The sequence below is a fragment of the Rattus rattus genome, chromosome 8 (genome assembly GCF_011064425.1).
Source record: "Rattus rattus isolate New Zealand chromosome 8, Rrattus_CSIRO_v1, whole genome shotgun sequence".
NCBI lineage: Eukaryota > Metazoa > Chordata > Mammalia > Rodentia > Muridae > Rattus > Rattus rattus.
The window spans coordinates 61,628,948-61,642,598 of record NC_046161.1 but is presented as its reverse complement, the minus strand read 5'-3'; the positions used below and the strand labels follow the sequence as shown (position 1 = coordinate 61,642,598).

Genomic DNA, 13,651 nt, shown 5'->3' with positions numbered 1-13,651 from the left:
TGGAACAGAGGGGATGAGCTCATCCCTCCTGTCTGGGGAAAAAGCCCTGGCTGTGTTTACAGAGCATGACTGTAAGTCTGGGGGTTGAGGGTGGAAAGGACAGTGTAGCTAAAAGCTGTGATGTCATTGTTGCTTGCTGCATAATTAACTTTTCTCAGTTAAAAGTCAGTCACTTTCTGATGTTATAAAACAGTGCAGGGGAGGGGAGACCTTAGAAACTCCTGCTGCCCCTCTCCTGCAGCCCCTCTCCTGCTCCTGCAGCTTCTCTCTCCAGTAGCCTCTCTGTCCTGCTGCCCCTCTGTCCTGCTGCCTCTCTGTCCTGCAGCCTCTCTCCTGCTGCCCCTCTCCCCTGCAGCCTCTCCTGCTCCTGCAACCTCTCCTGCTCCTGCAGCCTCTCCTGCTCTTGCAGCCCCTCTCTCCTACAGCCTCTCCTGCTCCTGCTGCCCCTCTCTCCTGCAGCCTCTTCTTCTCCTTTTACTTCTCTGTCCCGCTGCCTCTTCACTTTTAAATTCTGATCTGTCTGTTAAGATCTTAAGATCGACTCTTCTTTCACATTCTCCTCACAGTGTCAATCCCTCTGCAAATCCCTGCAGCAAATGAGCTCATGCGATTGTCTAAAAGATAGGCCTGAGAAGAGCATCAGAGGAAGCCGGGTGGTTGTAATATGGAGCACATAAAGCCTGTGTCTCCCATGAGCATCTCTGCAAGCCAGCATCACTGTGAGGGGAACAGAGATGAACCTTTTACCGCAGCTTGTCAAAGGGTGCCCAGAGTTTTCAGTCTGCAGTGTGTGGCAAGGTTTGTCAGTCCCTGAGCTCTGCCTTTCACTCACTAATAAGAAAATGGCAGAGGTTGCATCCTTGGTGCCCCCTGCTCTGTACTGGATGGATCTCCTATCGAAGGAATGGATAAGTACCCTGTGTATCAGAAAAACAAGTGCTTCCTGAATAGTTCAGTACCGCAGCTGTATCCTTCGCCATACTTGCTCCTTAGTGTGTTTGCCTTGCACCATGAGGCTGTGCCCAGCTGCTGCACCCTCCAGTCCTGAAGAAGGGAGAAAACAGGATGCCCAGCAAGGATGCATTTCAGACTCTCCTTCCAGGAAGGGCTGGCGGAGTTCAAGGACACTGGCTGAATGTCTGCCCCAGGTCCACACAACGCCTGCCCTCTTGCCTATTTTCTCTCCGTCCATTCTGCTCATTACCTAGCCTTGAATCAGATGTGTGGAATGGAATGTTATTTTAAATGTGCAGCCACTCAGGTTTGAGTGCCAAGTGGAAATTATGCAACCCCAGCTTTTGTTTTGCTGAGAAGTTGAAGTTTGGCCTTGTCGTTCACCGCAGAGCGAGTGCTCAGATTTTTGCAATTAGGCACTTCCAGTGAGCGCCGCAGCACCCAATCCAGCTCCCTCTGATTGAATTTGACTTGGCTGTGAGTATGTTTTCTTGGTCATCCTTAGGTTTGGACCAGTAGAGTTCTTCAGACGGGGGTGGGGAACATTCTGGACTATCTTAGGCCTTGCTGCCTTTGATGGCATCTAGGATTTGTAAGGAAGAAGAGAATTGGAGTCTCAAGTGCTGATTTGACATGACAGCAAGTAGCAGGGTGACCTGAGTAAAGTGTGTGGCTTTCCAGGTGCCAGTTTTATTGTGAGAACGAAGCAGTACTCAGTGATCTTTAACCCCTTAGGTCCATGGATGTTTTCCCTAGGTACCTGTGAGACTAGACCAAAGACACGCGAGAATCGGGTTTGGGGGGGAGGGGGTGTCTAGAATGCTCTTGTCCCCATGAGTTTGAATGTGCAACCAAGTGAACTTAACCCTTCAGTGGATGGCTGAAGAGACTTTCTGTGATATGAGACAGACACAAGGAAGCATTTGCATTTACTCAGCATTTCACTGTGGGGCTTACTTGAGTGTCCATTTTACCTGGGTTGCCTCAGTCATATCTAGTGGAGGCAAACTTTGGAAGTGAAATAATAACTTTTTACAGATCATCCTTTCTAATGCCAAATGCATCCTTTTGAGGAAATAGCTTCTCCCTTTTGAAAGCTGAAGCAGGTGGGTAATATATAAGTTTTTGTTGTAGCTCCCATGAATAGCAATGGACTCTATGAGATGTGCTTTTTAGGATCCGTGCTGAGCAAAAGGAGCTAGTACCATGTCTTGAGCCTTGAGATTTACATCAGGGACATAGCCATCTTTTCAGTTTGTGTAAGTTCAAATGAAGGTTGGTGACATAGGCAGATATTTTCCATCCTGGCAGAGAAGGAGGTAGGAAAGGAGCGGGCCTGCGTTGGAAAGATGACAGGAAGAAAGGAAGCCATATCATTTTAGCACCCAGGCAGTGTGACCTGTGGAGCTGGGGCCCAAACACCTCAGACTCCAGAGTTCACAATGGCCGGACCCTGCTTCATTCATTTTTCTGTGCTGAGACCATCTGTATCAGCCACCTTGCAGGTGACACCCGCCATACCTCCCACTGGTGTCCCCAGCTTCCTCTGAGGCTTGCTTGGTAGCACCCAACCTCGAGGAGGAGGCTGTGATGTTAGCAGCACAGTGAGGTCAGCGCTCTGAGGTGATCCTTTTCCTGTGTGACCGGGGCCAGCAATGTAAATTCAACATTTATGAGTACCAGAGGGCAGTTAGAGGTGGGACCATTGCATGTGAGCAAGAAGTTGCAGGCAAGGTTAAGGTCTCCAGTGGGCCTAAAGAAAAGGCTGAATCCAAGTGGTTAGAGTAGGGTCAGAGTGTGTTGGGTGAGGTAAGGGTGGTAGCCAAAGGAAGCCAGGCACCATAATTACTGAGGATGGTAAGTAAGCAGGCCCATGGGAATTCCTCTGAAAATATTAGCATTGTGGCTATGTAATTATTATCCCAAGCTGCCAAGACCTGGCTGGAATGCCCGTGTTATTCAGAAGTGCCCTTCAGACCTGCTTTGCCTGCCTCCTCTAGCTTCACTGAGGAGCAGACCACTCCCACCTCAGACCCAGCTGGTCAGGTAACGCCAGTGCCTCTGGGCGGCCGGTTCGCTAATTGTCTGAGTAGGCTTTTATGTACTGCTCGTAAGGATTACTTTAAAAGTTTAATTGGTCATTTAAAAAGGAAATTTGCATTCCTCTGCAAGCATAGCTGCTTTCGCCTTGCCTCCCTCTGCTAGGAGACAGTGCACCTGCCATGTTTCACAGGCTGTTTCATTCCTGAAAAGGCAGGGTCACTGTCAGAGAGCCTCGCTTGACGTGTATCCCAGGTTACATCCTAGATGCTCACCAGGCTGGCCATCAGTCAGCCACATGACTGATCACTGATCTTGGTGTTGTCATTAATTAAATAAAGAGGAAGAAGCATAAAATGTATGAAGGAAATACACATCATGTGGAGAACACCATGCATTGTCCCCAGCTAGACATATCAAACACACCCCTCCAGAGTGTTACCCAGCTTCTAACACCTCTGTCAGTGTAACTTCTTTTTGTATTTCATGAGTGAAATTGTGCAATAGGCACCTTTATGTGTGACCTCCTTAACTAGATAGACCAGTGTGTGTGTGTGTGTGTGTGTGTGTGTGTGTGTTATAAGTTGGCTGAGCTGAGTTGCCCATTTGGTTGGGCAGGTCTTATCTATTTGTTCCCATTGGATTCTGTTGGATTCATTCTAAGATAGTGGTGGTTTGGGGATACCTTTAGATGGAGAACTTAGGTAGGTGGGAAGTATGCGATTGGAGATTGAGCTCAGGGGTGGATTCTAGTTTTAATCCCCAGAAACAAAAAAAGGGAAGGGAGAAAGGAGGGAAGGAAGACAAGTTGGTCAGAAGCGTCACGCTATCTTTGTCACATGGGCGGGAATGGACTTACTCCATTTGGAAATAGAATATCCCGTCTCAGAAGTGGGAGAGAAAGCGGTCCAGCAGCCAGTTGTGACACCATGGCTGGAGGGAGTGAAGAGTGAGTCAGCTGACAGCACAGCGGCTGTCCTGTGAGCTGTACATCTAGATTATTCCTTAGGAATTATACCTGGGCCTCTCGGGATGGCAGCAGGGATCTCTCCAGTGGCTTCTTACTTGTTGGTGAGCAGTATTCCCAAGGAACTATCTTCCTTTGCTGGAGGTGACTGCAGTAGCTTACAAGTGATATGCCTTCCTCAGTGGGCTGGATCTCCATTTCCTTCCCATTAGGCCCTGGATGGGGATTTCTCTGAAGACAACCGCAATAAGTGTCGAATTGCTACCACGCCCTTGATCGAGGCTGTGGAGAACCTGACAGCATTTGCATCCAACCCTGAGTTTGCCAGCATTCCTGCACAGATCAGCTCTGAGGTAGGGAGTCTGCGGCAATTAAAACTCAAGACTCATTGGCTAATTCTGTATGAGATAGGTTGAGCATGGATAGTTAAAACTCCAAAAGGCCTTTGTCAGTGCCCAATGGACTATGTTACTGTAGCATGCAAAGAATTTCACAGTACTAAGTACTATCATACTCTGTTGCTATGGATGGTACTTGGTACACAGTCCCTATATTCAGTGAATGTCTATCTTTTAAGAAATAATAACTTGATGTTGAGAATAATCTTTGTGCCTGGGATTGGGACTGATTCTTTCGTGAAGTCTGTCATATTCAAAAATTCTATTTAAGAGAAAGTTTATTTATTATAAACTAGGGAGTAAGCCTGGGTCCCTGTTTCCCCTGGACTCGTTTTGCTAGCTAGCTTCCCTCCCACAGGTCAGTTAGAAGTACCAGCTTAAAGAGTAAGACTTTCTAGGACCCAGCTTACCCATCTCTGTACTAACCCTTCACTTCTCTGCTGATCATCTCAGGGCTCCCAGGCACAGGAACCAATCTTGGTCTCAGCCAAGACCATGCTGGAGAGCTCATCGTACCTCATCCGCACCGCACGCTCTCTGGCCATCAACCCCAAGGATCCACCCACCTGGTCTGTGTTGGCTGGGCACTCTCACACTGTGTCTGACTCTATTAAGAGTCTCATCACGTCTATCAGGTCAGTCCCTCATCTAGAGCGAGTTCCCAGCCTGCATCTGAATAGAGGAGGAGGGAACTCTGCCCACTTTGTTGATCATTGTTGTGACAGCTAATCTTGGTCATCGACTTGACATAAGGTGGAGTCACCTGGGTGTGTCTGTGGGGCGTTTTTATTGATGATTGACATGAGAGAGCCCAGCCCGTGCAGCTGTGTCATCCCTGGGTAGATGGGTCTGGACTGTATAGAAAGGTAGCTGAGCAAGCCAGTGAGCAGCATTATTCCACGGTCTCTGCTTCAGTTCCTGCCTCCACGTTCCTGTATTGAGTTTCTGTTCTGACTTCCCTTCATGATGGACTGTGGCCTGTAAGATAAGAGTCAATTCTTTCCTTCCCAGGTTGTTTTTGTGATTATTGAAGTAACAGTAAAGCAAACTAAGAAACTGTTTATCTCTTTGAGACCCATGACAGTACTGGCTACAATAACAGCACCTATTATAAACCAGATATTATTCTAAATATTTTACCTACATTACCTTTTAGGTAGGTATTGTCATAGTTTCCACTTTCCCTCTATGAAGTTTCAGGCAGAAGCACTTAGGTCATGTTCTCATGGTCAGACAAAGGCTCCAGTCCCAGCCCTTCAGACCATTTTAGCCTGATAATAAGATGAAAGGAATTTTCTGCAGTTCACACTAACTCCAAGTATCCTGACCTTCTTGGCACTACCCAGAGGCTGAGAAAATGATACTTCACAAGGTGGCCAAAATGAATATCCTACAACAAATGTAGTGTGTTTCCTAAGTTATGGTATTCTGCTTCTTAATTGTTTCTGAAGTTCAAAGCCATAATTAAACTCCTTCTTAATGCATTACAAAGAAAAACCCTCTGAATACTTTAGCTCTTACTGTAGGCCATGAGCTTATGACTCGTATACGCTAGTATCGTGTTGGCACTGTAAGTGGTGCCGCACTCTCGTTTTCAGTGGCTGGAGAGGTGGCTCAATGGAGATGCTTGCCGCAGAAGCATGAGGGCCTAAGCTTGAATACCTAGCTCCATATAAAAAGCCAGTGATGGGTGTGTCCTCATGGTCCTGGAGCTGTGAGAGACAAAAAAGTGAGGAGTGCTGGGGCTTGCTGATTGCCACAGTAGCCCCAGGTTCAGAGAGAGACCCTATCTTAAGGGACCAACACAGTCACTGGTGAAGTAGGACTCGACTTCCTCTTATGGTCTCCATGTCCTAATAGTTGCATGCATCTGTACACATACAGTGTGTACACACACACACACACCACACACACACACTTTGTTTTTAACTTTAAAATGGAGGCAAGCACCCAAGCTCAAATTGTTTCCTTTGCAATTGCCTATTAGCCTGAAAGGAAGGGCTTCCTGCTAGAAATAGAGCTATGTCAAGTACAAGTGTTAAGTAAGGAATGCATAGTCCTGGGCCCATTTTGCTGAGCAAGCCTCAGAGATGTGCTGCTCAGTGAAGGTGATCATGTAGAAAGGGGACAGAGGCTCCTGGCCCCACCGTACAGGAGCATGGTGTGACTTACGTAAGCTTCATGGGGTTTTGTTTGGTTTGTTCTGTCCCTTTTAGGGACAAAGCCCCAGGGCAGAGGGAATGTGACTACTCCATTGATGGCATCAACCGGTGCATCAGGGACATCGAGCAGGCCTCCCTGGCGGCAGTGAGCCAGAGCCTGGCCACGAGGGATGACATCTCTGTGGAGGTAGGCTGGGGCTCTGTTGGAAACTCCAGAGGAAATAGGACTTAAATGTCTAATGCTGGAGGGTGATAATGGACAGCTCTCCCATGCGGAACAGAGAGGGAGGCCGTAGGGTTGGTGGGAGTGTGTAGGACAAGTGCTGAGAAGGTGGTGTTGAGAAAGACCTTACCTGCTAAAGGAGTGTTCACAAGCAGCTGAAGTCTGCAGGAAAATGGTCCGTTTTGGGAATCCTGTCCTGAGATAGATGCTGTGTGTGTTCAGTTGTGCACATTGGTAGAGGAGGCCTGGGCATGCAGAGTGTGAGTGCTTCTCGCTGACCAGGCTTTCTCTTGCACTTTTTGAGCAAGTTAGCATTAAACTCTAATGGATTTGATCCATCTAGAGGGAAAGAGTTGTGCCCTAAGTTAATCTGTATCTTGTATGCGTGTGTTGGGGGCGCTTAGCATCTTAGCATTTGGGTCACTGTATATTTAAATTTTTTTTAATTTTATTTTTAATAATTTTTAAATTTCATTTTTAAATGCTTTAACCTTTCTTTTAGTCCACCACCTACCAAAGGTAGTGGAAAAGAAAGGTTATTAGGATGTGGGGAAAGTAGACCTATTTAAAAATTGTTTTTTACAATAAATCTCATCTATGTGGCCAAAAAAACCCCAATAGTTTACAGGGTTTAACAGTGACAGCTCAACCTACTTGTAAACACTTTACAAATATACCAACCGTCTAGTTTAATGGTGTCAAGATAACAAGTCAACAGCATTGACACAACCTAACAGGCCAGCCAGGCCTCAGCTCGACCAACACAAGTCAACAAAAACAACGGAGACCACTGGCGATGTCAAGAGACATCCTCAGCCATGTCTCTCTCAGCAAAGATCTACAAAGATGTGAGACCAAGACGCGCTGTAAAGCTAGCTATGTAAACAAGTCCCTCGTCACTGTGTTAAGTCTTATTTATACTCCCTCTCAGCATCACGTAGTCCGTAGCCCTACATCTCAGTACGTGTCTTATCTCAGCACATGAGTTTCTCTCAGCAAAACTCCGCATGAGTCTGAATTAGCTGACATTGTTTCTGCCAACATGCCCAAGTCCACAAAACAGGCAAAATCTACCAAAAACATCATCAAAAGTTTTTTGGTACATTTTTCTCTATAGAGTCGTGACAGACAAAGCCCAACAACATAATATAAGGCAGACCTATATGTGTGTGTCGTTAGTGACAAATCCTTTCTCACAGTCTTTTTACATGTTTACTTTAACAAAACATCTTTTCACCTGTCTGCTTTAAGAGAACATTCTTTTACCCCAACAAAACACCCTCCAATACAACTGACTTTAAATAAAAAGTAAGCTTTTACTTCAGACCACTTTATCTTGTGTGTGTGTGTGCGCGTGCGTGCGTGCATGTGTGTGTGTGCGTGCGTGCATGTGTGTGTGTGTGCGTATGTGTTATACACATATGTGCACCTGTGTGGGGTGTACACACCCATGCACTCTTCTGGAGCTCACCCTTAGCTACACTGCCTGGCCAGTGAGTCCTCAGAATCACCCGTCTCCAGCCCGTACCCCACTCCCTGCACTGGTGTAGATGCTCCAGCCCCATGCCTGAATAGCACACATTCCCCCCCCCCCAGCATCTCCCCATCCTCACTTTATCTGTTCTTGCTCTTGCTGCTTGCTACCCATCAAAATTTGCAATCCTTACTTAATCCATACTTACCTCTCAGGAGGACAATGCCCAACAGTCAGGCATTTGATTTGCACGAAAGATAATGAGCTCTGTCTTTATTCTTCAAACTGTGGACCTAGAACTTAAGCATTGCTCGTTTTAATTAATAGAGCTGTCTGTCCTACTTTGGCTTTACACATACATACATACATACATACATACATACATACATACAGACACACACACACACACACACACACACACACACACACACACACATGCACTTGTACATGCACACATAAAATTCCAGGAAGTGAGAAGCAGAACTGAGCACTGTAACCATGTAGAAAGATAGCATTACTACTTGAAGCCTGTTCTTAAAGTTGAACATACATGCAGTAAACACACAGGAAGTGTGTGTGTTGACGACTCGTCAGCAGACCACGCCTTACACAGCCCCCAGCTCAGGGAGCTCGGATGAAGCCAGGTTTGGTAGCTTCACACACTGTTAATCCTCACAGCAGCGGCAGGGACAGCTTGATCTCTGTGAGGATAGCTAGGGAAACTTAGTGAGACACAGCCTGCCACCCCACAAGTGTCCCCCTCTCACCACCCCTTCTAAACCGCATCCTCTGCCTTAGCTCCCCTAATAGGAAGAAAATGTACCCCCTTTATACCCAAGATCCTTCATTATACAATATTGACTTTAACAAACCATCTACCAAAAACACCAAAGGGAGTCTCTGTCGTTCATACCCATAATCACACTAACTGTGTGAGGATGATAATTAGCTAAGTAAGGCCTTTGCACTTAGGGAAGCCGCTCTCCGCCTGCCCCATCTCTCTAGCTCTGTTGTTGTTTTGTTTTGTTTTCAAGCTTGCCTGTTAAGCTTTTTCTCTCCCAGAGTGAACTCTGCCTGAAGCCTTTATGTTCAAGTGCATAGTTGTTCTGTGGCAGAGTAACAGATGCAGAAAGAATATTGTCACTCTTCAGATGACACATATATGATGCCCATGCTTTGATCTGTTAACCCTGAACCTGTCCAGTACAGTTCCTAAGATGATTTTGAGAAAAGGAGGGGATTTTTACTGCTTCCAGTTCATCTCCGGCCTCAAGTTCCCCCATCCCCCACCTGCCCCTTCCCAGCACAGTCTGGCTTTCTTTCCCTGTCTCTTAACAGCCTAAACTCATTTATTTGGAGCAGAGAGTTTAAACCATCAGACCCGATAAGAAATACCTCAAGGGTATCATTTCCAATATTTGCCTGCAAGTCACCAAGGACAATGAGCAGAGTCTAGCTAAGCTCTGCTTGTAGCCCATCTGGTTCCTTCATGGTGTGCCATCAGTGAAGCCTTCGGAGACCTGATCTCATTTTTACATCACCCTTTCCCCCTCCTCTTTAAGTTCTGAGAACACCAAGACCAGTATGTTCCCTCCGTCCCCAATTAGCTGTCTCCATTTAGACCATGTTGTTTCTTCTTCTTGGAACGTAGAGCTAGTCCTCATTCCCCATCATCAGGGTGTGTAGCTGACCATGAAGATACCACCAGCAGCCATTGTCAGGGCTGCTGAGAATGGCGCCAGTGAGAGAAACACAACCTCTCATGCCTGCTACATCTGAGGAAGGATAAGGGATCTCACCCTGGGGAGCAAGGCAAGTCAGGGAATGGAGGATCCGGGGAGCAGCCAGGCACTCTGATACTATGCAGGTCCCATTGCTTTTCAGAAAGACACAGCATTGTAAGGAACTGTCGACAAATGACCTTGACAACCCTTTCTCTCTCAGGCCCTACAGGAGCAGCTGACCTCGGTGGTCCAGGAGATAGGGCATCTTATTGATCCCATTGCCACAGCAGCACGAGGAGAAGCTGCCCAACTTGGACATAAGGTAAAGTGCAGGCCAGAGATCCTGCTGAGAGACATGGTACATGATAATTCCTAATCGAATAAACATGAGAACAGGTAGGATCCTAATGCATTAAACATTTTGGCTATACGTTTCAACTCCTGAGAGACCCATCAGTCCCTGAGTCGGTTTATTTTTCTGATGCTATGATAAAGACCTGACCAAAAGCAACTTGGGAGAGTAAGGTTTATTTTGGCTGACAGTTCCAAAAGGATAGAGTCCACCATGGCAGCAAAGGCTTGATGACAGCAGGAGGGGACTGGCCTTGCAGTCGAGGAGTAGAGAGCGAACAGAAGAGTGGGGTCAGTCCATGAGACCCCAAAGCCAGCCCCAGTGACCCTGTCTTCCAAAAGTTTCATAACCTTACCAGAGAGTGCCACCGACTGGGGGATCAAGCATTCACACACAGGAGTCTCTTAAGAGCCATTTCTCATTCAAACCGCCACCACAGGGCCCTATTGCCTTTGGTGATAAAGCCAGCATCATTCCTGGGAAAGGGATAAGTCCTGTGCCTATGAACAGGGCTTCCTTTGCCTGCTCAGGCTGGGACCTCCACATCTGGACAAAGAAGGCAGCAGGGAGCAAGCCCTGCTTGCTGGCTACCCACCTGGTCTTCAAGGGGCTCCTTTAAGATGCCCACAGAGGGCTTTGGGGAAGTATCGGGTACTCTTGCTTTATAAGCGTGAGGCCCCAAGTTCAGATCCCTAGCACCTGTATAACTAGAGGCAGTGGCACACACACCTGTAACCCCAGCACAAGGGAGGCAGAGACAGGACTCTGAGGCTCGCGAGCTATCTCATCGATGTTCCCTCTGTCCCTGGTTAGCTGTCTCCGTTTGAGCCACATTGTCTGTCCTTGTAAAGTAGAGCTATTCCTGGTTCCCAGTAACCAGGCTATAACCAACCGTGAAGACATCTAGTCAAATCTGCAAGCTCCAAGTTCAGGGAGAGGCCGGAAATTGAGATCAAAGCACTGGGACAGTGGCTCAGTCAGAGTACTTACTGTACAAGCATGAAGACCTGAGACTGATTCTCCAGGACCCACGCAAAAAGCTGAACATTTGCAGTTTGTGCCTGTAACCCTAGCATTGGATGGGGAGAGACCAGTGAATCCTGGGAGTTTGCCCGGCCAAAATGGTGATCTGCAGATTCAGTGAGAGACCCTGTCTCTAGGGAATAAGGCAGAGACTGATCCAGGAAGACTCTAGATTTCTTCTTGCTGTCCCATCTGAACATGGCCATACAGACCCAATCATACATGTACACACACATCCCACACACAAAATAGGGTGGAGAGCAATTAAGGAAAATACCAGATATAGTCTCTGGCCTCCACATGCACCTACACACATGTGTACAAACACATATAAATGCACATAAAGGCTCAATAAGCCAGCAGCGCTACTCAGATGTCTTTGCAAGATAACCTAACGAGAGAAATAGAGCTGACGTATTCTTCTTGCTGGCCGGCGGTCCTGTCTCACTGTTGGCTCTGGTGACTGTTATTATTCTTTCTTTGGACACTGCTACACACTACTGGGCTAGTCTCCATAACCTCCCAACCCTTGCTTTGTTTGTGACCCAGGACCTGCTTGTATGACATGGCCTCTCCGCCTTCATCCCCACAACACTATCCTTTCACGTGATGGAAAAAAGCCTTAAGGGAGCCACAGGCTAAAGATCTGCATAAAACGCCCTCAGTGGGAAGCTTAGCAATTAGTCATGGTGCACAAAACGAGGAATTAGAATAGCCACTGGTGCTGGTAGGTTGGATCAGCATGGAAATAGATGAATCCAGCTGTGAAAATATGGTCCTCTGGCTGTTAAATAGGGGGTGTCACTCCATCACCCCCACCCCACCTTCAAATATGTTACAAAGCAAGAAACAGACACTGAGTAATGGACTTCTCAAGTGTGACTGCAGCAGAACTAGAATCAAAACTAAAGCAAAAGGATGTCTTTGAGAAGAGAGGAGCCAAGAGCCAGACCGTGAAGTGAGCCCCGCCTCCTGTCTCATCTCCACCTCGTAGCAGCATAACATCAGCGTACAGCCCACAACTGTGCCTCAGTTTCTCTTCATCTGGATCAGCTTCTTAAAATGGGAACTGAGATTTACAGAGGAATTGGATGAGAAACATTTAGCAAAGAGCTAAAAACACAGGGGATGGGCCTGAAGACATTTGACCCTGGAGCACCCAAATGTGTGTGTGTGTGTCTTTGTCTCTGTGTGTGTGTGTGTGTGTGTGTGTGTGTGTGTGTGTGCACGTGCGCTCAGGCACGTACATGCACACATACTACGTATGGCATGTATGTGTACCGGCACATGCGCGTACACATACTATGTATGTATGTGGCATGATCTGCTGTCTGCTGGAAGCCTATCCTGGGGCAGTAGGTAGCTGTCTTAATTAGTTTGGTTTTGTTCTTTTGGTTGGTTGGTTGTGGAGTTTGGTTTGGTTTGAACACTGGAGATCATACCCAGGACCCCTCACACACTAGGAAAGTAATTTACCACTGAGCTACATTCTGAGCCCCTGGACAAGCTTTTTATTTTCCCAGGTTGAGCCAAACAAAGAAGTTCAACAGTGGTGAAATCATTTTGCTCTTATTCCAGTCCCAAGGCTTGGCCCAGTGCTTGGCGAGGACGCCAGTCAGGCTGTCTACTGAAAAGCTTTGCAGATTCTCTTCATCTGCCCCCATCTCGTTACTGTACTCTCTTCTCTCCTCCTTCCCTTCGGAATCTGTGGGATGTCTCTTATTCTTAACAGTTTTAACTTATAAAACTGACAATTTATAAAGCTGGGTATAAGTCTAGTGTCTACCTCTAAATTCCAGAGTGGGTTTCTTACCGTATATGGAAAGGAGATGGAGCATTCCCCCAGGAAGAAAAGCCAAGCAATAGATAATTAACTAGCGAGTATTTAAAAAAGCAAGTTGTAGCCAAGCACGCCTCTTCCTATGAGTCATCTCATCCTTGCTCCAAATCTAACCAAGGGGGCTCCCCCAAAAGGAGACCCGAACTTACATGATACATCTGGGATTTTTCTTTCTTGAAAGGTGACACAGCTGGCAAGCTACTTTGAGCCATTGATCTTAGCTGCAGTCGGTGTCGCCTCCAAGATGCTGGACCATCAACAACAGATGACAGTGCTAGACCAGACCAAAACTCTCGCAGAGTCTGCCCTGCAGATGCTGTATGCAGCCAAAGAAGGTGGAGGAAACCCCAAGGTATGCTTTAAGGCATCGGGGGCTTGGGAGTCCAAGTCCCTCCTATGCTGTCTCCTTCCTCAAAAAGCACCTCTAAGTTGGTTTCCCAGTCTAAAAGAGAAATAATCTGGTGGCTTTCCAAACAGATATAGTTAAGGGTTAC

At 46.9% G+C, this 13,651-nt stretch overlaps 1 protein-coding gene across 1 annotated transcript in view; it reads left to right on the top strand.

The window, feature by feature from the left end:
- The window catches only part of Tln2 (talin 2), a 237,056-nt gene that overhangs the window by 159,416 nt on the left and 63,989 nt on the right, over positions 1 to 13,651 (top strand). The window contains exons 36-40 of the mRNA XM_032911227.1: positions 4,174 to 4,314; positions 4,813 to 4,994; positions 6,576 to 6,708; positions 10,163 to 10,264; positions 13,339 to 13,509. Coding sequence (XP_032767118.1) covers positions 4,174 to 4,314; positions 4,813 to 4,994; positions 6,576 to 6,708; positions 10,163 to 10,264; positions 13,339 to 13,509 — 729 coding nt within the window. The remainder of the gene's footprint in view (positions 1 to 4,173; positions 4,315 to 4,812; positions 4,995 to 6,575; positions 6,709 to 10,162; positions 10,265 to 13,338; positions 13,510 to 13,651) is intronic.